At 37.3% G+C, this 23,035-nt stretch overlaps 1 protein-coding gene across 1 annotated transcript in view; it reads left to right on the plus strand.

Annotated features, from left to right (window-relative positions):
- Positions 1 to 21,522, plus strand: part of ACADL (acyl-CoA dehydrogenase long chain) — a 54,252-nt gene extending 32,730 nt beyond the window's left edge. The window contains 3 exon segments of the mRNA XM_039249968.1: positions 10,149 to 10,276; positions 14,163 to 14,249; positions 20,760 to 21,522. Coding sequence (XP_039105899.1) covers positions 10,149 to 10,276; positions 14,163 to 14,249; positions 20,760 to 20,853 — 309 coding nt within the window. The 3' untranslated portion in view covers positions 20,854 to 21,522.
- Positions 21,523 to 23,035: the final 1,513 nt, after the last annotated feature.

A 23,035-nucleotide genomic window follows, 5' to 3' on the forward strand; every position in this document is an offset into this window, starting at 1 on the left:
AGATATCTAAGATATTTCTTCGAATCTTACTGTTTTATTGAAATAAATATCATTGAATATTTTCATATTCAATCTAGGAATGGATTCAAAGAAGATGAATGACCAATATATGCTTACACCTCCTATTCTAGAGCTGAGTATACTATTGTTCTAGTTATTAAAATGAAAGAGAAGACCCTTAAATGTTGTATGATACTTAGACAAATGTCATTTTATGATAATTTAACTATTCAGTTTCCTTTTTCTTTGTTATGCTTGAATTTTGAACACTTGGGGCCTTTCTGATGATTTCGGTGCACTTCACAAATAAATCATTTTCTTTGTAGAATGGAGACCTAACCATACGTAAGTGGCAATTATTTATTATAAGATTTTTATTTCTTTTCATTAATACCCTCCATATTTGAACTCAAATCTTATGATTTTCCATGAAATAGATAATAAAATGGTAAATTTCAGTTATTAAATAATGATGACTGATTTTTTAAAAATTTTATTTATTTATTTTTTAATAGTTTATTGTCAAGTTGGTTTCTGTATAACACCCATTGCTCATCCCCACAAGTGCCCTCCTCCATGCCCATCAACCCCCTTCCCCTCCCCCCCACCCCATCCGCCCTCAGTTTGTTCTTGGCATTCCAGAGTCTCTCATGGTTTGCCTCCCTACCTCTCCCCCACTATTTTTCCCTTTCTTCTCCCCAATGGTTCTCCGTTAAGTTCCTCCTAATCCTCCTATACGTGCAAACATATGGTATCTGTCCTTCTCTGCCTGACTTATTTTGCTCAGCATAACACCCTCAAGGTCCATCCATGTTGCTACACATGGCCAGATTTCATTGTTTCTCCTTGCCATGTAGTATTCCATGGTATAGATAAACCACATCTTCTCGATCCATTCATCAGTTGATGGACACTTAGGCTCTTTCCATGTTTTGGCTATTGTTGAGAGTGCTGCTATGAACATTGGGGTACATGTGCCCCTATGCATCAGAACTCCTGTATTATCCCTTGGGTAAATTCCTAGCAGTGCTACTGCTGGGTCCTAGGGGAGTTCTATTGTTAATTTTTTGAGGAATCTCCACACTGTTTACCAGAGGGGCTGCACCAGTTTACATTCCCACACACCAGTTTACATTCCCACCAACAGTGCAGGAGGGTGCCCATTTCTCCACATCCTCACCAGCATCTAGAGTCCTCTGATTTGCTCATTTTAGCCACTCTGACTGGCATGAGGTGGTATCAGTGTGGTTTTGATTTGTATTTCCCTGATGAGGAAGGATGCTGAGCATCGTTTCATGTGTCTGTTGGCCATCTGGGTGTCCTCTTTGGAGAAGTGTCTGTTCATATCTTCTTCCCATTTCTTCACTGGATTGTTTGTTTCTCGGGTGTGGAGTTTGGTGAGTTCCTCATAGATTTTGGATACTAGCCCTTTATCTGATATGTCATTTGCAACTATCTTTTCCCATTCTGTCGGTTTCCTATTAGTTTTATGGGTCGTTTCCTTTGCCATGCAGAAGCTTTTAATCTTGATGAGGTCCCAATAGTTCATTTTTGCTCTTGATTCCCTTGCCTTTGGTGATGTGTCAAGTAAGAAATTGCTGCGGTTCAGGTCAAGGTGGTTGTTTCCTGCTTTCTTCTATAGGGATTTGATGGTTTCCTGTCTCACATTCAGGTCCTTCATCCATTTTGAGTTTATTTTTGTGCATGGTGTGAGAAAATGATCCAGTTTCATTCTTCTGCACGTTGCTGTCCAGTTCTCCCAGCACCATCTGTTAAAGAGGCTGTCTTTTTTCCATTGGATGCTCTTTCCTGCTTTGTCAAAGATTAGTTGGCTGTACATTTTTGGGTCCAATTCTGAGTTCTCTATTCTATTCCATTGGTCCATGTGTCTGTTTTTGTGCCAATACCATACTGTCCTAATGATGACAGCTTTGTAGTAGAGGCTAAAGTCTGGGATGGTGATGCCTCCTGTTTTGGTTTTATTTTTCAGTATTACTTTGGCTATTCGGGGTCTTTTGTGGTTCCATACAAATTTTAGGATAGTTTGTTCTAGTTTTGAGAAGTATGCTGGTGCAATTTTGATTGGGATTGCATTGAATGTGTAGATTGCTTTGGGTAGTAATGACATTTTAACTGTACTTATTTTTCCAATCCATGAGCATGGAATGTTTTTCCATTTCTTTGTGTCTTCTTCAATTTCCTTCATAAGTTTTCTATAGTTTTCATCATACAGATCTCTTATATCTTTGGTTAGGTTTATTCCTAGGTATTTTACGGTTTTTTGTGTAATTGTGAATGGGATCAGTTTCTTGATTTCTCTTTCTGTTGCTTCATTGTCGGTGTAGAAAAATGCAACCCATTTCTGTACGTTGATTTTGTATCCTGCAACTTTGCTGAATTCAGCAAAGATCAGCATAGATCAGCTCTAGTAGGCTTTTGGTGGCATCTGCCAGGTTTTCTGTGTAGAGTATCATGTCGTCTGTGAAAAGTGAGAGTTTGACTTCTTCTTTGCCAATTCTGATGCCTTTTATTTCCTTTTGTTGTCTGATGGCTGAGGCTAGGACTTCCAGCACTATGTGAAACAACAGTGGTGAGAGTGGACATCCCTGTCGTGTTCCTGATCTCAGGGGGAAAGCTCTCGGGTTTTCCCTGTTGAGGATGATGTTATCTGAGGGCTTCTCAGAGATGGCAAATATGATTTAAGTAAGTTCCTTCTATCCCGACTTTCTCGAGGGTCTTTATTAAGAAGGGATGCTGTATCTCGTCAAATGCTTTTTCTGCATCTATCAACAGGATCATATGGTTTTTATCTTTTCTTTTGTTGATGTGATGTATCACATTGATTGATTTGTAAATATTGAACCAGCTCTACAGTAACCCAGGAATGAATCCCACTTGATCTTGGTGGATAATTCTTTTTATGTGTTGTTGAATTAGATTTGCAAGTATCTTGTTAAGGATTTTTGTGTCTGTATTAATCAGGGATATTGGCCTGTAGTTCTCTTTTTTTGCTGGATCTCTGTCTGGCTTGGGAATCAAAGTGATGTTGGCTTCATAAAATGAGTCTGGAAGTTTTCCTTCGATTTCTATTTTTTGGAATAGCTTGAGAAGAATTGGTATTAATTCTGTTTTAAACGTCTGGTAGAATTCCCCCAGGGAAGCCATGTGGGCCAGGGCTCTTATTTGTTGGGATATTTTTGATAATTGATTTGATTTCTTCACTAGTTATGGGTCTGTTCAGATTTCCTATCTCTTCCCGTGTGAATTTTGGTAGTGAGTGTGTGTTTAGGAATTTGTCCATTTCTTATAAGTTGTCCAATTTGTTGACATATAATTTTTCATAGTATTCCCTGATAAATTGCTTGAATTTCTGAGGTATTGGTTGTAACAAGTCCATTTTAATTCATGATTTTCTCTATTTGAGTGCTCTCTCTCTCTCGTTTGTTTTTTTTTTTTTTTTTTTTTTGAGAAGCCTGGCTAGTGGTTTGTCAATTTTGTTTATTTTTTCAAAAAACCAACTCTTGGTTTCATTGATCTGTTCAACTGTTTCTTTGGTTTCTATATTGTTTATTTCTTCCCTGATTTTTATTATTTCTCTTCTCCTACTGGGTTTGGGGTGTTCTTGTTGCTCTCTCTATAGTTCCTTTAGGTGAACTGTTAGACTTTGCACTTTCGCTTTTTCTAATTTCTTGAAATAGGCCTGGGGTGCAATGTACTTTCCTCTTAGGACTGCCTTTGCCGCATCCCATAGAGTTTGGATTGTTGTATTTTCATTTTCATTTGTTTCCATATATTTTTTAATTTCTTCTCTAATTGCCTCATTGGCTCATTCGTTCTTTAGTAGGGTGTTCTTTAACCTCTGTGTTTTTGGAGGTTTTCCAGACTTCTTCCTGTAGTTGATTTCAAGTTTCATAGCATTGTGATCTGAAAGTGTGCATGGTATGATCTTAATTCTTTTATATTTATTGAGGGTTGCTTTATGTCCCAGAATGTGGTCTCTCTTGGAGAATGTGGCATGCGCACTTGAGTTGAAAGTTAATTCCATCGCCTTAGGAGGTAGAGGTCTAAATATATCTGTCAGATCCATCTGGTCCAATGTCATTCAAGTCCATTGTTTCTTTAGTGATTCTCTGTCTAGTAGATCTATCCATTGCTATAAGCAGAGTATTAAAGCCCCCTGCTATGAGCACATTCTTATCTATAAGATTGTTTCTGTTTGTGATTAATTATTTTATATATTTAGGTGCTTCCATATTTGGTGCATAGACATTTATAATTATTAGTTCTTCCTGATGGATAGACCATGTAATTATTATACAATGCTCTTCTTCATCCCTTGTTACTGTCTTTAAAGTCCAGTTTGTCTGATATAAGTATAGCTACTCCAGCTTTCTTTTGACTACCAGTACCATGACATATATTTCTCCATCCCCTTACTTTCAATCTGAAGGTGTCCTCCAGTCTAAAATGCATTTCTTGTAGACAGCAAATAGATGAATTTTGTTTTCTTATCCATTCTGCTACCCTATATCTTTTGACTGGAGCATTCAACTCATTTACATTCAGTGTTATTGAAATATATGGGTTTAAAGTTTGTGTCATTTGTGGGATTCATGCTTGTGTTGGTGTCTCTGGTATCTTGTGTGCCTTGCAACATTTCCTTCAGAGAGTCCCCCTCAGGATTTCTTGTAGGGCTGGTTTAGTGGTGACAGATTCTTTCAATTTTTGTTTATTTGGAAAGATTTTTATCTCTCCTTCTATTTTGAATGACAGGCTTGCTGGATAGAGGATTCTTGGCTGCATATTTTTTTCTGTTCATCACATTGAAGATTTCCTGCCATTCCTTTGTGGCCTGCCAAGTTTCAGTAGATAGGTCTGTCACCAATCTGATAGGTTGCCATTTGTATGTTAGGGCCCTTTTCTCCCTACCTGCTTTCAAAATTCTCTTTGTCCTTATATTTTGCTAGTTTCACTATGATATGTCATGCAAAGTTCAATTCAAGTTACGTCTGAAGGGAGTTCTCTGCGCCTCTTGAATTTCAACATCTACTTCCCTCCCCAGGTTGGAGAAGTTTTCTGCTATTATTTGTTTAAGGACTCCTTTAGCACCTTTTCCTCTCTCTTCCTCTTCTGGGATTCCTATGATACAGATATTATTCCATTTGGTTGTATTGTTGAGCCCTCGAACTCTTCTTTCATGTTCCTGGATCAGTTTATCACTCTTTTTCTCAGCTTCCTCTTTTTCTATAATCACTTATTCTCCTTTCTGCCTCTTCAATTCCTGCCTTCGACGCCTCTAGGTTTATTATGTTTCTATTTATAGCATTTTTTAATTCATCATAACTATTTTTGAGCTCCATAGTGTTAGTAGCATAAGTTTCTCTGGTGTCTTCCATGATTTTTCAAGCCCAATGATTAATTTTATGACTATTGTTCTAAATTCTTGTTCAGTTATGTTACTTATATCTGTTTTGAGCAGTTCTTTACTGTCATTTCTTCCTGGAATTTCTTTGAAGGAGAGTTCTTCCGTTTCGTCATTTTGGTTAGCTTTCTATCTCTTGTTAATTGTAAAAGCTTGTTGTACACTCTGCCCCTGTGAGTCATTCTGTATTAAAGAGGGCTCCTTGACTGTTCAGGGCCTGTATGTTCTGGAAGTGTTCTTTGAATGGTGTCTCCTAGTTTCTCTTGTTCAGAGTTTGGTTATTTTGTTTCCCTACTCTAGTGGTATTTATGACTCTCCACCATGTGCACTTTGGCTTGTTTCTTGAGGTAGACCTGGAAAAAGAAAACAGACAACCACACAGGGAACAAAGATACAGAAACGCACAGACAAAACCAATAAACAAGCAAACCCAGGCTCAGGTAAAAACAACAATAACAACAACAAAACAGCTCTCTGGCGGGGATGGGCGTGGTTTGGAGTAGGCATGTCTCGCCTCCACTGTGTCCCGCTGGCTGCTCCCTGAGGCCCCACTTTGGTGGTTATGGGGAGATAAATGGCATCGCCCCAGTCCCTTCTCAACCAAGTGCCACAAATTACTCCTTTGGGTCCGATCTCCCTGTGCTGAGGACGTAGCCAAGGTGCGCTGAGTTCTATGCCCCATGCCCTGCCTCCTTTCCAGGTCCCAGTCTGTGCAGGCTTTGTTTATACCACCCTAAACAGTCCCGTAGGTCGCTGCTTCCCTGCTGCTGGGGGCTGAGTGGGGGGTGGGGGAAGTGTCGCAATCAAGCAGGGATACAACCTGGGATCCGAGGCCTCCATGCCCCGCGTGCAGGGAATTTAGAAGCTTTAGGCCCGCTGCCACCTCTTGCCGATGATGACAGTTCCCATGTGCTAGACACTGTACTAAATGGATTCTCTTGTTTTTTCTTCACAACTCTCTAGATAAGCATTCTTTTTACCCTCATTTTACAGATAAGGAGATTGAGGCATGGAGAGGCTAAGCAAGTTTCCCAAATTACACGTATATTACAACTCTGGAAATTACACTCCTTTTTTAATTTTCGAAATAATTTTTAAATGTTTTATTTATTTGTGAGAGATGGAGACAGAATGCAAGCAGTGGAGGGGCAAAGAGAGAGGGAGACAGAATCCGAAGCAGGCTGCAGCCTCCAAGGTGTCAGCACAGAGCCTAACACGGGACTGGATCCCAGGAACTGTGAGATCATGACCTGAGCTGAAGTCGGACGCTTAACTGACTGAGCCACCCAGGTGCTCCTGGAACATAAACCCTTAACTCATACACTAGTTTGACTACCCAGAAATATAAAGTAGATAGACCTTTTTTCTTTCTCCACTTCCCTCACCCATGGGAAATGAAGTGAAAATTCAATGTTCTTTTCTAAGGCAAGCTTTAGTTATTTCTTGTATGGGATGTGCTATTGATTCTAAGGGCACCAAATATTATGAAAAGGAATAGGAGAGAAAAAAAATGCTTCATCTTTACATTCCTCCAAAATGTAATTATCCAGTTCCTGAGACCTTGAGTGTGGGATTAATTAACTATAAAATCACGTGGCAAACTGAAGATGTTATATTTTATATTTGAATTATAATATATTACAGTACAATTAACAGTATTATTTAAATGGAACATGGGCTAGACAACCTTTCCAAAGTGTATTCCAATTCTATAATTCTATGATTCTTAGAATTATGTCGTTCAGAACTCTGAAGGAGACTCAATCTGATTCACTTAGTAAGTTTTGAGGAATTTTTTTGAAATGCTAACTGTAGTATTATCTATTAGCAATTAGTAATGAATGTTTAAAAGTACTGCTACAAGTGTTGATCATTCACAAAAAGCACCTTGCTGATAATGTGTAGTATAATTATTAGCCACCATCCATTACGCAATAATTTCTGAAAGCATGATACAACGTCTGTGGTGATGAACACAAACAAATTTCTTATAGTAACACCCAATGTGATGCCAGGAATATGAGAATATGCAAATATTTAATCTCTTTATCCCCAGAGAGTAAATTTTGTACTCTTAGAGGCATTAATTTCTTTAAACCTGTGGACCTGACTAAAGGAATTAAAGAAAGAGTTCTAGTTGGTTAAGCATTCGACTTTGGCTCAGGTCATGATTTCATGGTTCCTGGTTCCAGCCCTGCATCGGGCTCTGTGCTGACAGCTCAGAGCCTGGAGCCTGCTTCAGATTCTGTGTCTCCCTCTTTCTCTGCCCCTTCTCCACTCGTGCTCTGTTTCCCTTTCTCTGTCTCTCAAAATAAATAAACATTAAATAGCAACAACAAAAAAATTTTTTAAAAGAAAGAGTTGTAAATGAGCTCATCATGGTCTAAAATTTAACTTCAGCTTCTGGAATCTCCTAGAACTCCCAGAGAAACAGCTCTCATGTGAGGGAATTGGGCTTAGAGATCTTGATTCTCTCAACTGTAAATAGCACATAAATCCTCAAGTGTGCCATCACAGTAGGGAGAGGGCAAGAGTATCTTGAGACTTGTCAGATTCTTCCTTACCTTCCAAATGAAGTATCACAGATAGTGTCCTTGAACTGAGCCAGGAGTAGGCTTAGAGGGAATATATACTCATCTGTTTTCAATGTATAGAAGGGTATTTCCCAACTTTTTTTTTTCATTTCTTGTTCTATCTTTAGATTTTCTGTGTAATCTTGGATGCATGGGGTGGGGGTGGGAAACTCTGTGCTGATTTACTGTGTAGAGATTTGGCCTAATTAAATATAAATGAATAGAAAGGGAGATAGACAATGGAAGGAAAGAGTGAGAGGGGAAGAAAGTTTTGATGTGACCCAGCATGATCTGAATTAGATGCCAGGATACTGAGTGGAAAATGTGTGGCACCAGCCTTCCTACTGCTTGGTTTTAGAACCATTAGGTGCCAGCTATATTGTTTGTTTCTAGAACAGGATGGAATAAAGCCAAGGGAAAGGCTGTCAGTTGGGTTTTTCATTAGTATGGTAGTTATATTGATACATCTCTGAGGAATCTGTCCCTCAGAGCTCCTACTCCTCCTGACACTCAGGTCTTGCCTGGTCCTGAGTCTTACTATATTCCTTCTCTACTCCTTTCTAGAAATGTAAAGTACCCAAACTGTCCCCACTACAATGATGTTGAAAGGTTCAATTTTGTGGTTTGAGAATTGCCATAACCAGTAGGAATGGCAGACAGGGCCAGCCTCCTCTTCAGAATCTGGTTCCTAAAGCCTTCCTATTGAGAACTCAGTCTTGGCTTTGAATTTGCCAGTGCACAGGTGGGGCACATTAATGTCTAGTTTGAGTTCAACTCTGGTACCTTTTTCACTACCTTCCATGCTTTTTATTAGGCAAAGTGAAGGTCTCATTCAAATCCCATAGCAGAATGATGAAAACCCTGTTTCTCTCTGTATTTTCACAAGGAAAATACTGCCAGCTGACCAGACCTGGGCCTCAAACCTAAGAGGTCAACTAGAATGGGGTGTATTTTGGAGAGTTACTCAAAGTGGAAAGCCAGTATGTCAAATCCAAGCCAGTTTCCTGAAGGACGTTCAAAAGTTGGTGCCAAAGAGACCAAAATGTAAACTCAGAATTTAAGTTGTGGGAGCCAAGAATCTGTAACGTAAAAATATTTGATTCAAGTGAAAGCAGTCAAGAACACTTGAGAACAGTCTAGGTAAAATGATTTCCAAAGCTGCTATAGGTTGTCTATGGCTGGCAAGAGAAAGTATAAAATGTTGATATTGACCGTTCCCGACCAGTCAGTTCAAGTTAGAGAGTAGCTATTGAGGGGAAGTAAGAGGGGGAAGGTGGAGAGGTGGAAGCGGCTGAAGGATACACGACTTTGATCTCTTGAGTACTGATGGTGTTCTATTGCATTCTATAGATCTAGATTACTTACTTTTCAATATAAAATAATGTTTAATAAATATTTTTATTGTTGTCCCTCCAGCTTGTTACTTTGCTTGTTACTCTAACACAAAGAAGCAGAATAGAGAAATATGTATACTTAAAAAAGTGGGAGGGAGACTCCTGGGTGGCTCAGTCAGTTAAGCAACCCACTCTTGATTTTGACAGATTGTGATCCTAGGGTCATGGGATGGAGCCCTGAGTCAGGCTCTGTGCTGAGCATGAAAGCTGATGAAGATTCTCTCTCTTTAAGAGAGAGTGAGAGAGAGAGAGAGAACTGGGGAGAAAATAGTAAGAGACAGAGAGAGACAGAGAGTGAGAGACAACTGGGGAGAGGGACAGAGAGAGAGAGAGAGAGAGAAATCCTTCATGGATTTAGATTCCAGGGGAAAATAGGTGTTTTAACAGCTGTACTTACAGGACTATACCACAAGATGGTGGTCACCTATCAAAGTCATGCTGTTTTTCAAGCAGTTTCCCTAAATGGTCTAAACTTCTTAATCTAAAACATGAGATGTTATTTATCATTTATCTCTTTTTTTTTCCCGTCTTCTAGTACAAGTTTCCTTAGTAATGAGTAGAGTGGGTTTTAAATTTAAGCTGTTTAGTTAACATATGCCTCTTTGGGAGATTAAAAAAAAAAAAAAAAAAGAACCAGCGATTCCACTTTTGTTTTGCTCTAAAGATCTTTTATTATATAATTTTAGATATGCTAGGTAACTAAAAATATGCTCTTTTACAATGCTAATTTTTTTTCTTTTCATTTCTTTTAAACTCAAGACAGTGCAGCATAAGTTAGCAGAATTAAAAACACACATTTGTGTCACCAGAGCTTTTGTGGACAGCTGTCTCCAGCTGCATACAGAAAAACGTCTGGACTCTGTCACTGCTTCCATGGCAAAATATTGGTATGCACGCTTCAGTAATTAAATGTGGGGTTTGCATAGACTGTGATGGAATCCTTCCAACTTTAAACTCAGCCTTGAGGGTCTTAAAAGAAGACTGAAAATGAAAACTAACAGTAAGAACCAACTTTTTAAAAACTGCTGAAAGGTCCTATTAAGCCTATTTATAGTGTGCTAAAAATTACTCAAGTTGATTTAGCTTTTAGCTTGCAATTGAAAATAAGATATTGGGGCACCTGAGTGGTTCAGTCAGTTAAGAGTCTGACTTCTGCTCAGATCATGATCTCATGGTTTGTGATCTCGAGCCCCGCATTGGGCTCTCTGCTGTCGGCACAAATGTACCTTTGGATCCTCTGTTCCCTTTTCTCTCTGCCTCTCCTCAACTCTGTGCACATTTTCTTTCTCTGTCTCTCTTTTTCTCTCTCAAAAATAAATAAACATTAAAATAAATAAACAAACATTTTAAAAAGAAAATAAGATAGTAAGATACTGAAGGATGACTGATTATTTCATTCAAGTAGTAGTTTAATTTCAAATTATCTGATGAGTGGCAGTATAGTGAGACCAAAAAAGAACAGTACCACTTGGATTTCTGAGGTTGAACCCCAATTCTTTCATTAAATAACTATAATTAAATTTAATTCTCTCTGGGTTAGGGTACCTGGGGGAACCAGTTGGCTAAGTGTCCAACTCTTAATTCTGGCTCAGGTCATGATCTTACGGTTCATGAGTTCAAGCCCTGAGTTGGGATCTGTGCTGACAGCTTGGAGCCTGCTTGGAATCCTTGCTCTCCCTTTCTCTCTGACCTTCCCCTTCTTGTGCTCTCGCTCTCTCTCTCAAAATAAATAAACATGCCTAAAAATATTAATAATTCTCTTTGGACCAACATTTTGATATCTGTAAAATGAGTAGATTGGACTCCATTTTTCTGTTTTAAAATGGTGTCCGGATCTAAGAAAAGAATTTTTTTTTAAATTTTAACGTTTTTATTTATTATTGAGAGACAGAGAGAGACAGCTCTTGCACATGGGAGGGGCTGAGAGAGGGGGAGACACAGAATCTGAAGCAGGCTCCAGGCTCTGACCTGTCAGCACAGAGCCCAATGCAGGGCTCGAACTTACAAAGTGTGAGATCATGACCTGAGCTGAAGTCGGATACCTAACCAACTAAGACACCCAGGTGCCCCAAGAAAAGTTTCTGAAAGTTTATCCAATCAAAAGTTGCACATGCTCTATTAAATGAAAGGGAAAGTGTCCTATTAAATTTGGAAAGAACTTTCATTTGTATTAAAGATGATTAGCAATGGTATTAAAGATGAGTTAATTTAAAAGAGACTCCTATAAGGCTTTTGTGTATTTTAAGATGCAAGAACACAGTTTATATCAGAGACTGAAAATGGGTTTGGTTTCCTCTGTTTTAAAAACAAACATTCTCATATCTCATTAGCCCAAAAATAACCTAGAAAAAATTCCTGTCATTATTCATTAACCTGTGTTCAGTTCAGTCAGGAATCAAATGGAGAAATATCCAGAATAGTTCTTTATGAAATGATTCCAAAATAATAAAACTGTCAGCTTAGAATTGATGTGGAATTATTGGGAACTTCTACTTTTAGGGGAGACATTTTATATTTACATTTATAGCAAATACTGTGACTAGTTGGAAAAGTGTAAAAAATTTTGGGGGGAAAGTATTTTTAGGAAAAGATATATTCAGATAGCTATTGACCTCATTGTTCTTAAAAACACCAAGTGTATAGACAAACTTTTACTTCACATTGAAGAAGAGGAAGCAACTAGGTATACCTAGTAAATATTTTACTACAATACTTGCCAAATACAAAAATTTATAGAATTCCAAATATTGTTGCCTCCTGAGTCTTATCTGTTAATCATTATATTGCTACTGTATTTATTAGACATATCCTCACCTGTCTTATGGCTTGAGTTAAAAGTTATTTTATTTTTATTTTTCCCAAATTTTTATTTAAATTCTAGTTAGTTAACATATAGTGTAATGTTGGTTGCAGGAATATAATTTAGTGATTTATCACTTACATATAACACCCAATGCTCATTATAACAAATGTCCTACTTAATACCCATCACCCATTCAACCCGTCCCCTCCCATCCTCCCTCCATCAACCCTTAGTTTGTTCTCTATCATTAAGAGTCTCTTATGGTTCACTTCCCTCTCTCTCTTTTTCCCCCCTTCCCATATGTGTATATCTGTTTCCCATATGTATCTAAATTCCACATATGTGTGAAATCGAATGGTGTTTGTCTTTCTCTGACTTATTTCATTTAGCATAATACGCTCTAACTCCGTCCGTGTTGTTGCAAATGGCAAGATTTCATTCTTTTTGATGGCTAGGTAACAGTCCATTGTATAAACTATACCACATCTTTATCATTCATCAGTCAATGAACACTTGGTCTCTTTCCATAGTTTGGCTATTGCTGAGAGTTAAAAATTATTTAAAATAGGTAAATGTATCTGTGCTTACTTTTGCAGTAGGTTTCCCATTATTGAAAATTAGGTTTAGGGGCACCTGGCTGACTCAGTCAGTAGAGCATGCAGCTCTTGATCTTGGGGTCATGAGTTCGAGCCCCATATTGTGGGCAGAGGTTACTTAGAAAAAAAAAAAAAAAAAACGGAGGGGCGCCTGGTTGCCTCCATGGGTTAAGTGCCAGACTTGAGCTCAAGTCATGTTCTCACAGTTCTTGGGTTCGAGCCCTGTGTTGGGCTCTGTGCTGACAGCTCAGAACCTGGAGCCTGCTTCAGTTTCTGTGTCTCCCTCTCTCTCTCTGCCTCTCCCCAGCTCACGCTCTGTCTGTTTCTCTCTCAAAAATAAATAAACATTTAAAAAATATTAGAAAAAAGGAGAAAAATGGGGTGCCTGGGTGGCTCAGTCAGTTGGGCATCCAATTTTGGCACAGGTCATGATCTCATAGTTCATGGGTTTGAGTCCTGCGTTGGGCTCTGTGCTCACAGTGTGGAGCCTGCTTCATCAGAATCTGTGTCTCCCACAGAGAGTGAATCTGTGTCTGCCCCTTTTCTGCTTGCACTCTCTCTCTCAAAAATAAATATTAAAAGAGATCTTTAATTAAAAAGGAAAAAAAGAAAAATGGGTTGAAAAGAATTTGAACTTATATTTTTATGTTAAGATGAATAAAATCCCTACCAATTATCTTATGAATTTTAATGATAGTTAAAATTACTGTGATGTGATCAAACAAGAATATTTCTCAATATTTCATATTAATATACACATACTTTGGGAATAATAATACCCAAATAATCTTTAGTAAGTTTCCTATATGATGGTATGTACTTTAATAGTTACTAGTCTACCCTTTTAGGTTTTTACTTTTACTTTCAGTTTATTTTTGAAAAACTCTTAAAAAAATTTTTTTTCACAGTTACTGAAATCCAGAATTGCAACTTTCGGGTAGAAGTGACATCTTTGGAGAAAAAAACATATTACAAGGCAAAAGGAAATAGACGGTTGTATAACTATGTAGTTAACTTAGATTGTATGGAGAATTTAAATAAATTAGACCAAATTCAAGTTTTATTATGTCCTTTTCAGGCCTAATGTAGCCACAAACCTAATAGATTATGCTTTCCACTTTTTATTTCTAGCCTTAACAAAAACCTAGCCAGAACCAACCGATGCAGGAAGTATTCAATATGTGAAAATTTTCCAGAAGTTTATTTCATATGTAATTTATGTCAATCTTCTTGGTTGGTTAATGTGTCTAATTGTAATTGTTTGATACATGTATGTATTTATACAGTCATAAATCATTTGTTTCCGGATTGTGAAGCACCTTGTGTAAATCCATTTCAAATGTTCCTTTTTTGCTTTTTGTTTTGGTTATCCGGGGCAAGTGACTTACAAAACATCATAGCTTATGACTGTGTCCAGCTCCACGGAGGCTGGGGATACATGTGGGAGTACCCAATTGCAAAGTGAGTATGGCAGTGGTGGTACTCTCGTCTGGATGATGTGAAGGAAAAGGAAAATTTCTTTACTGTATTTTGTACATTGAGTATAGAGGGAAAACAGATGCAAAATCTTTGCATTTGTCAGCTGACTACAGAGTGTGTTCAACCAAATGAAACAGCTTTAGGTTAGCAGCCCACCAGTAAGATTTTATCATTAAAAAATTTTTTTTAAATGTTTTTTATTTATTTCTGAGAGAGAGAGAGAGAGAGTGTGTGTGAGCAGGGGAGGATCAGAGAGAGAGGGTGATACAGAATTTGAAACAGGCTCCAGGCTCTGAGCTCGCTGTCAGCACAGAGCCCGACGCAGGGCTCGAACCCACGAACCATGAGATCGTGACCTGAGCCAAAGTCAGATGCTTAACCAACTGAGCCACCCAGGTGCCCCAAGGATTTTATCATTTTTAAAGAAAGGAAAGAGATCAGTATGATAAAGCTTGACTTTATTTGAATCATTTTACAGAAGGATTAATATCACTTTTGTTATAGTTGAATATTGTATTTCATGGTTAACCATAATCTGGTTATTTCTACTTTTTTGCTATGACAAACAATGAATGCTGTGGCAAAACACCTTTATACGTTTGTGTTAGATACATGCGTTTTCGATTACAATGGGACAGAGTTCCAAAATAGTATTGCTAGTTCAAAAGTATGCATATTTTAAATTTTAATACATTGCCAGGTTATTTTTTCCAGTTAGTAGCCACTCATACTGAAATGAAAAAAGTCTGAGGATAACTTATCCTCCTAAACTATGAACATTCTTGCTTTTTAAACTTTGTGCTAATATATTGTGTAGAAAATAGGTTATTATTCTTCCCTTAATTTGCATTGAATATTAATTATCTTATTTTATTTTATTCTGATAAGAACATTTACAATGAGATCTACCCTCTTCATACATTTTTATGTGTTCCATACTGTACTTTTTTAATGTTTATTCATTTTGAAAGAGAGAGAGAGAGAAAGTACATGTGCATGTCAACAGGGGAGGGGCAGAGAGAGGGGTGAGAGAGAATACCACGCTGGCTATGCGCTATAAACACACAATCTGATGCAGGGCTTGAACTCAAGAACTGTGAGATCATGACCTGAGCCAAAATCAAGAGTCGGAAGCTTAACCAACTGAGCCACCCCTGTGCCCCGCCATACTGTATTGTTAACTATAAGTACAAGGTTGTGCTGCAGATCTCTAAGGCCTATTCATCTTGCTTAACTGGAACCTATGCCCATTGATTAACAACTCCCCATTATCCCCTTCCTTTGTTCCTGACAATCATCATACCTCTTAGATTTTATGAAGGAGGTTATTTTAGGTACTTCATTGTAGGTGGAATCGTAGTATTTGTCTTTCAGTGACTGGCTTATTTCACTTAGCAGAATGTTCAAGTCCATCCAAGTTGTCACACATGGCAGAATTTCCTTCTGTTTGAAGGTTGAACAGTATTCCATTCCATTTTCCTTATCCATTTGGCTGTTCATGCATGTTTAGATTGTTTCCACATCTTAGCTCTTGTGAATAATACTGCAAAGAGCATGTACGTGCTAAAATTGCTTGCAGGTCCTGGTTTCAATTATTTGTGATAAATACCTTGAAGTGGGATTTTAGGATCATGCAGTAGTTCTGTTTAATTTTTTGAGGAACCTTTATACTATTTTCCATCACAGCTGCCCCATTTTGTATTCCCTCCAACAGTGTGCAGGGGCTCCAATTTCCACATGTTCTCGTCAACACCTGTTGGCCGTTGTTTTCTTGTTAACAGCCATCCTCACAGGTGTGAGGTGATATCTCACTGTGACTGTGATTTGTATTTCCCTGATGATTGGTGACACTGAGCATTCTTTCATGTACCCGTCGGCCATTTACATGTCTTCTTTTAAAAATATCACTTTTTAAAAGTAAAAAAAAGGCACTTTAGGAAAAAACTTACACATCAAAAAGATCTAAGTTGTCATATCTTAAATATTTGATTATTTGCCCCCCAAAAAACAAGTTAAAAGTATTAACTTTTTCCAGATAAGAGTTTTTATTTAATTCTAAAGAAATTAACTGCACCCTCTTTTAGTCTCTTACACATGAATATTCTTGTCATTAGTTTGGAGCAGTACTGGCTTCTCAATAAGCAACATACTCTTCCATATTTCTTTCTCCATTTCTGTAATCCCTTCTTTCCCTCTTCCCCTTGACATTTCTCCTCATCACTCTAGAAAATATCCTTTTCCTCTAATTTAGCAATATTTTCAGTTTATAAAACTTTCTCAAGGAAGTTTTACTATGTGGAAACAAGTCGGGTTTAGTTCTAAATCTGAGAATATAAATGCTATGGGCTTCTAAAAACTTTTTCCAGTTTTTAGTTTTTTTGTTTTTGTTCTTAGGTTTTTCTACCTTTTTTTTTTTCCCCTAGTGGCTCTGTTGGTTAAGTGTCCCACTTTGTCTCAAGTCATGATATCATGGTTGGTGAGTTCAAGCCCCGCATCAAGCCCCACATCAGGCCCCACAGTGGGCTCTGTGCTGATGGTGCTGAGCCTGCTTGGGACTCTCTCTCTCTCTTTCCTCCTCTCCCCCTCTCTCTCCCTCTCTTTATGCCACTTCCCTGTGCACACATTCTCTCTCTTCCTTGCAAAAATAAATAAACTTAAAAAAATTTTCCTATTCTAATTTTAATGTAAATACAGCCTACCTAAAGGGAAAAATTATCAAACTGGGATTCAAACTGACTTTGACATTTTTCATTTTGGCAAACATAATTGAAAACATTTGATGGTCTTTAATGAGGAAAATAAACATTTAGGTTAAGTTACATTAAGAACAGAAGCTGTAGCATAGATATAATCTGCTAATTTTCTGTAGCCATGGAGGCAGTTCAGAAAGCTTTAATCACAGGGTGTCTATAATTTATAACCTTTTACAAAAACTCAGCAAAAACTAGGGCTTTTCCCTTCTTTGGGAATGTAGATGTGAAGTAACTAAATGATTTTTTTAATTAATTAATTAATTAATTAATTTAGCAATCCTTGGACTTGGATTTTGATATATCCTTTCAGAACTACTTCAAAGAGCCTTAATCAAAAGCAGATTTATTGTTTTTTATCTTTGTGTAGTCATGAAATCAGAAGTAAACATTGAGTTATACTAGCGTAAATTAAATCATCACTGGAATTTTTTCTGTATATTTTCATGTTTTATTCACAATGTTAATCTATCTTATTCACAATATTCATAATGCTAAGAAAGTCAAATCATAATGAATGTCTATATTTTTCTTCTGAAGTGTGCTGTTCCAACCTCTGCTGGAAATGTAGACATGTAGTGGATTAGTGTTTGACTAGTTCAGGTGCTAAGAAAGGTATTATGAGGAGAGGAGTCCCATCCACATGGGTTAAGATTAGAGTGCAGAGTAAGTCTTGTTCTCTGTTTTCTTAGAAGTAATTCCTTCAGGTCAGTAGCAAGCAAAAATTATAGCTTGATGACTTATTTGAAATCCCTGTTTTCAATTTGAGAGACTTATATTTCCTCTCAAGTATAATAATCCCCTTGTTGGCCGGTTTGTTCAAAGATTGTATGATCTTTTAAACTAGACTGCTAATTCTCACCCCAGATACGAAGAAAGAACTTTTCATAAGTGTGGGAGCCCGACAGTGACCACAGGAAAGCGTGGTTAGGGACGTGGGGATGTGCCTGCACACGGGGCTCCCTGCCTGGGCAAAGCATGCCTGCAAACAGGATGCTCTACCAGGAGGCCTGCACACAATATCCAAGTTTAATGGTCCGCTCGCAAACGAGGGAACATGCCCTCCTTAGAAGTAAGGAGAAGGCTGGAATTGTGGGCAGGCCTCTTAGTAAACATGTTGTGGTCGCTTCCTCCCTTTGCTCCCCCCTGTCCTTGAAATGTGTTTGGCTACTTGCCCTTAATTGGTAAAGGAATGGATCTTGTAGGTTTCAGTTTGTATCCAGTTACCGGGGTATAAAATAAACCGCAAGAGGGGCTTGCGTAGAATTGTTCCTCCGGCCGGGGTTGTGTCTGTGTCTGTCTTTTGTGTGTGTCTTGTCCTCGGTGTCATTTCGTCCGCAACATATAAGTTAACAAGAGATAGAGTAGTAGATAATATAAAAGGCTGATTAGACACATTAGGGAGTATGTGGTTGTAGTGCACAGATTTTGATTTGAAAGAAAAAAATCATTCTAATTGTGTTTCTTATATCCTCCAATTAAGCTATATTATTTGTGTATTCATGTGTATGTATTGCTGAGTCTTGATTTTGCAGATAAAACAGGTGCTTCTTTTTTTTTGCTTTTATGTTTTGTTGCTTTTCTTTCTTTTTTTTTAATAACTAGTCTTAAGCATGTGAACTTATTTCAGTCTTACGCATTAGGTTTGGGGCCTGTGAGAAGCGAGGCTTAAGCGTTGCCATTTCAAGACCTCTCTGCCATGCTAGGAAGAATAGCCTGAGATACAGAGCTCCATCACTACGTGGTTAAACATTCCTCTTGCTGATTTCTCTGTTAATTTTAGTCGATGACTGAATTTAATTAGTAACCTATAAAAGGTCTACTGATCTCTTTCATTACCTACTCCACTGGAATTTCTTTAATGTGAAAAAAAAACAAAAAACAAACCCAGCAAGCACAATCCAATCCAAAAATGTCTGAAAGCGTTGAGATTGCTGAAGTAGGCGAAAGTGCCATGTAGATTCTCCACATGCAAGTGCTGGATTTTGTGGGCAACAATGGAATCTGTTCAAAAGAAAAAAAATATACTTGAAAATGCAAATGTCTTTAGATTTCTTTTTTTTTAATTTTTTAAATGTGTTTATTTATTTCTGAGAGAGAGACACACACACAAACACAGCATGAGCAGGGGAGGGTCAGAGGGAGAGGAAGATACAGAATCTGAAACAGGCTCCAGGCTCTGAGCTGGCTGTCAGCACAGAGCCCGACGTGGGGCTCAAACCCACGAACCATGAGATCATGAACTGAGCTGAAGTCGGACGCTTAACTGACTGAGCCACCCAGGCACCCCCAAATGTCTTTAGATTTCAAGTTTCAACAAAAGGTAGGTATTGAGACTCTAAAACTCTTTGGTAAACATTAAATCAGTAAATATTTACTGAGTGCTTACTTTTTGTAAGGTACCATGATAAATATGAAGAGTCGAGAATTGGTCATGTTCCTAGGGAGCTAGAACATTTAATTTGTCTCAAATGTTAAATTAAAAAAAAAAAAAAGCAAAAACCAAAAATAGATTCTATGCTCGGAAAAAAAAAAAAAAAAAACCTTTGAATTTTTCTACTAGGAAAGTCCAAAGCTCAATAACTAATCCTACATGCTTGGGCCAATGAAAATATTGTGATATAATAAAAAAGGTACTTGCCAAAGTGGCAGAATACCTACCTTCTCATTCCAGCCTGCCAATTATCTGTTATGTGATCATTAAATAACAACCATTAATTAGTATGTGTATTAAGTACTCTGCATCTCAGTTTCCTTACCTACAAAACAATAATGATATTTATCCTTCCTGATGCCATAGCTGAGAAGGTAAAATGAAATGAGAAAAAGTAAGAACAACTATACAGTATCATGTTTGCTATCTTTGCTACCAAAAGTGAATTCCTGGTAACAGTTTGTGTGTGTGTGTGTGTGTGTGTGTGTGTATGTGTGTGTGAGTAAACTCAGCTACTCAGTATTGTAATGTCATACATTACTGGAGTGACTATTAATCATTTCCAAAAAATAAGTTACTTGTTAACTTTGTGTGAAGTAGTATTTTCTAAAGCATCAGTGTATACTCCTGGTAGCAGCAGTGGCGGTGGGAATCTAAAGGGATGTTAGAAAATAGGTGCTTTCTTTTCTCTTTTGTTTCCTATAAAACCAGTGGATTTCAATGTTTTTAAGGAAACATTAACGATAATAAGAAATTGAGACATTCTATCCACTCTAAACCTGAAACAGACTTTTTAAAATGCTAGTATATGTGCTAAAGTTTACAAAATTAAATCAAATGAAACATTAAATCAAATGTTATTTTGGGGCTCCTGGGGGCCTCAGTCAGTTAAGCAACCAACTCTTGGTTTTGGCTCAGGTCACTATCTCAAGGTTCATGAATTCAAGCCCCAGATCAGGCTCTGTGCTGATGGCTCGGAGCTTGCTTGGGATTCTCTGTCTCCCTCTCTCCCTGCCCCTTCCCTGCTCATGCTCCCTCTCTCTCAAAAATAAACAAACATTTTTTAAAATGTTATTTTGAAATTGTAATCTCATCAAGCAAACTAAAAGCTGTACAGATGATCAGTATCTTAATAGAATTTTGTAATTATACAAATCTAGGATGAATGCAATACTGAAAAAAAGTAATTTATAAAGAACTTTTATTGTTTGGATTTCATTAAATGAATACTTTAATGGTTACCTGCTGAGACAAAATTTATAACTTCCAATATCTTTTATTTATTCAATCATCTTTTGATTTACTTAGAGCTTATGTGGATGCCAGAGCTCAGCCAATCTATGGTGGTTCCAATGAAATAATGAAGAAGATGATTGCAAGAAAGATCGTCCACAACAAGTAGACATCTGCCCACATCCTGGAATCCTATTACAGCTAATCTGGTTTTAAATCTACTCAAGATAAAATGCAACCTGGAAAAGGAGGAAATGCTAAACATGTTTTTATATGCTCTCTCTGTCAAAACAGAAATCAAATATGAGATTAGTACAGTGGTAGGAGAAATCTTTGATTCCTAAAGATTCTAAAATTCTCCAATATAGGCTTAACTTTAAAATTTTTTATATAGCTAAAAGGCAAAGATTTTCTGATTCTAGAAACCCTTGGTGTTTGTTTTTCCCTAAAATTAAAAAAAAAAAGCATAATTGTTTCCAAATTGAGACAGCAATAGTTTTGTTATTATACTATAAAAACATTAATAACAGTTACAGCACATTGACTTTGAAAGGGAAAAATAAATATTATATACAATGCAAATGTTTTCAACCACCCTCCCCTAAATCTATTTCTAAGCAGTGGAATCGTTTCTTCAAACAAAAGCTTATGAAGAGTCTCTGAAAGGCTGATGAATGAAGAACTGCTTTTACTGGAAGCAAGAAGCCCTCCTGCCTTATGGCCTTGGATCCGCTAGGACTCAAGCTGATCATTTGCTCGACCTCAGCTAGACAGTGAGGTCGCTTCTCAGGCGCCTGGGTGCCTTACTTAATTAAGCATCTGACTCTTGGTTTCTTGGGCTCAGGTCTTGATCTCACAGTTCTTGAGTTTGAGCCCCACTTTGGACTCTATGCTGATAGCACAGAGCCTGCTTGGGATTTCTCTCTCTGTCTCTCTGCCCTTCTTAGCTTGCTCTCCTTTGTGCTCCCTCTCTTTCTCAAAAAATAAACATTAAAAAAAGAAAAAGAGAGTGTGGTTGCTTCATCTACTGACACCTGGGCTTTCAACAGATTCCATCTCAGTTTATTTTATAGTAGGACACAGAATCATTTATCATCCTTTAGTTTCGAAGTTTCAATATAATGGTATATTTATAGGTATCAAAACAATGACTTTTATTTTGGAACAGTGTACTTTTAAAAATTAATTTAACAAATATTTTGTCTTCTATAAGCTAAACTGTTAAAAATATGATGGCAAATGAAACTGGCAAGATCCCTGCTAATAAGTGAATAAACAAGTAAGTTGTAATAAATAAAGTAAGAAGTAAATTTTAAAAAAACAAGATGACTTCAAATCATGATATCTGCAATAACAAAGTAAGCATTTAAAATAGGAAAGCAACAGGGTGTCTGGCTGGCTGGCCGAGTTGGTAAAACGTGCGACTCTTGATCTCAGGAGTTGTTAGTTCAAACCCCACATTGCGTGTGGAGATTACTTAAAAATGGAATCTTTTAAAAAATAAAATAAAAAAACAAAACAAGAAAGTGATGAAACATTTGGTTTGACACTTAAAAGTAATTATTATCAGAAAACAAAATCATTAATTTGTATTCTGCTAGAATCATTTCACTACTTGGTTTTTTTTTTCTTTTTGCATATACTTGCAATACAGTGAATAAAGACAGTTTTAAGGGAAACACATAGATGTATTCTTGGTAAACTTAAACATTTTATTTGGTATTATTGGTATCAAACATTGTTTTTTTAATGCAACCATTGCAACTGGGTAGAGCAAAGGGAAGAGAAACTACTTTGATACCATTCTTTCCTAAAATTCCACACCTTTGGTTTGCTCTTGGGTAGAAGTTTATATGGTTGCAACCTGAAGTTCTTGCTAATAGACATTAAATACCAGGCAAAGTGGGTTAAAATCAATTTTTTATCAGATTACGGTATTTGTAGTTTTCACCTCCCTCCTATTACCAGGAAACCAGATAGGATTAGACAGATGGAGCCCCGCCCTCCCAGCCCCTTTTCCTCCCTTTCTCCATTTTAATGAAACTAAATTTTAGGAACATCTGTAGCATAAAAAGTAAATTGCCCTAGTAGGAAAAGCCTACTATGTAGAGGTGGACAGACCTGAGTTTGAATAATGACTCTACTTTTTAGAAGCCAATAAACCTTGGGCAAGTTCTTTTAACTTCTCAAGATTCTTTCAGGGGCAAATGACAAAAGAAACCTAATTTTTACTATTGTAAGCACAAACTTGACTGTGGTAGTTTAAAGGGATTGTGGAGTAACTCATACAATCTAAAGAACTATAGGAACCAGGGTCTCAGAAAGCCTGGTTATGGGGCTTACAACTTTCA

This window comes from Hyaena hyaena, unplaced genomic scaffold, assembly GCF_003009895.1.
Source record: "Hyaena hyaena isolate Hyena2069 unplaced genomic scaffold, ASM300989v1 scaffold_353, whole genome shotgun sequence".
Classification (NCBI taxonomy): Eukaryota; Metazoa; Chordata; class Mammalia; order Carnivora; family Hyaenidae; genus Hyaena; species Hyaena hyaena.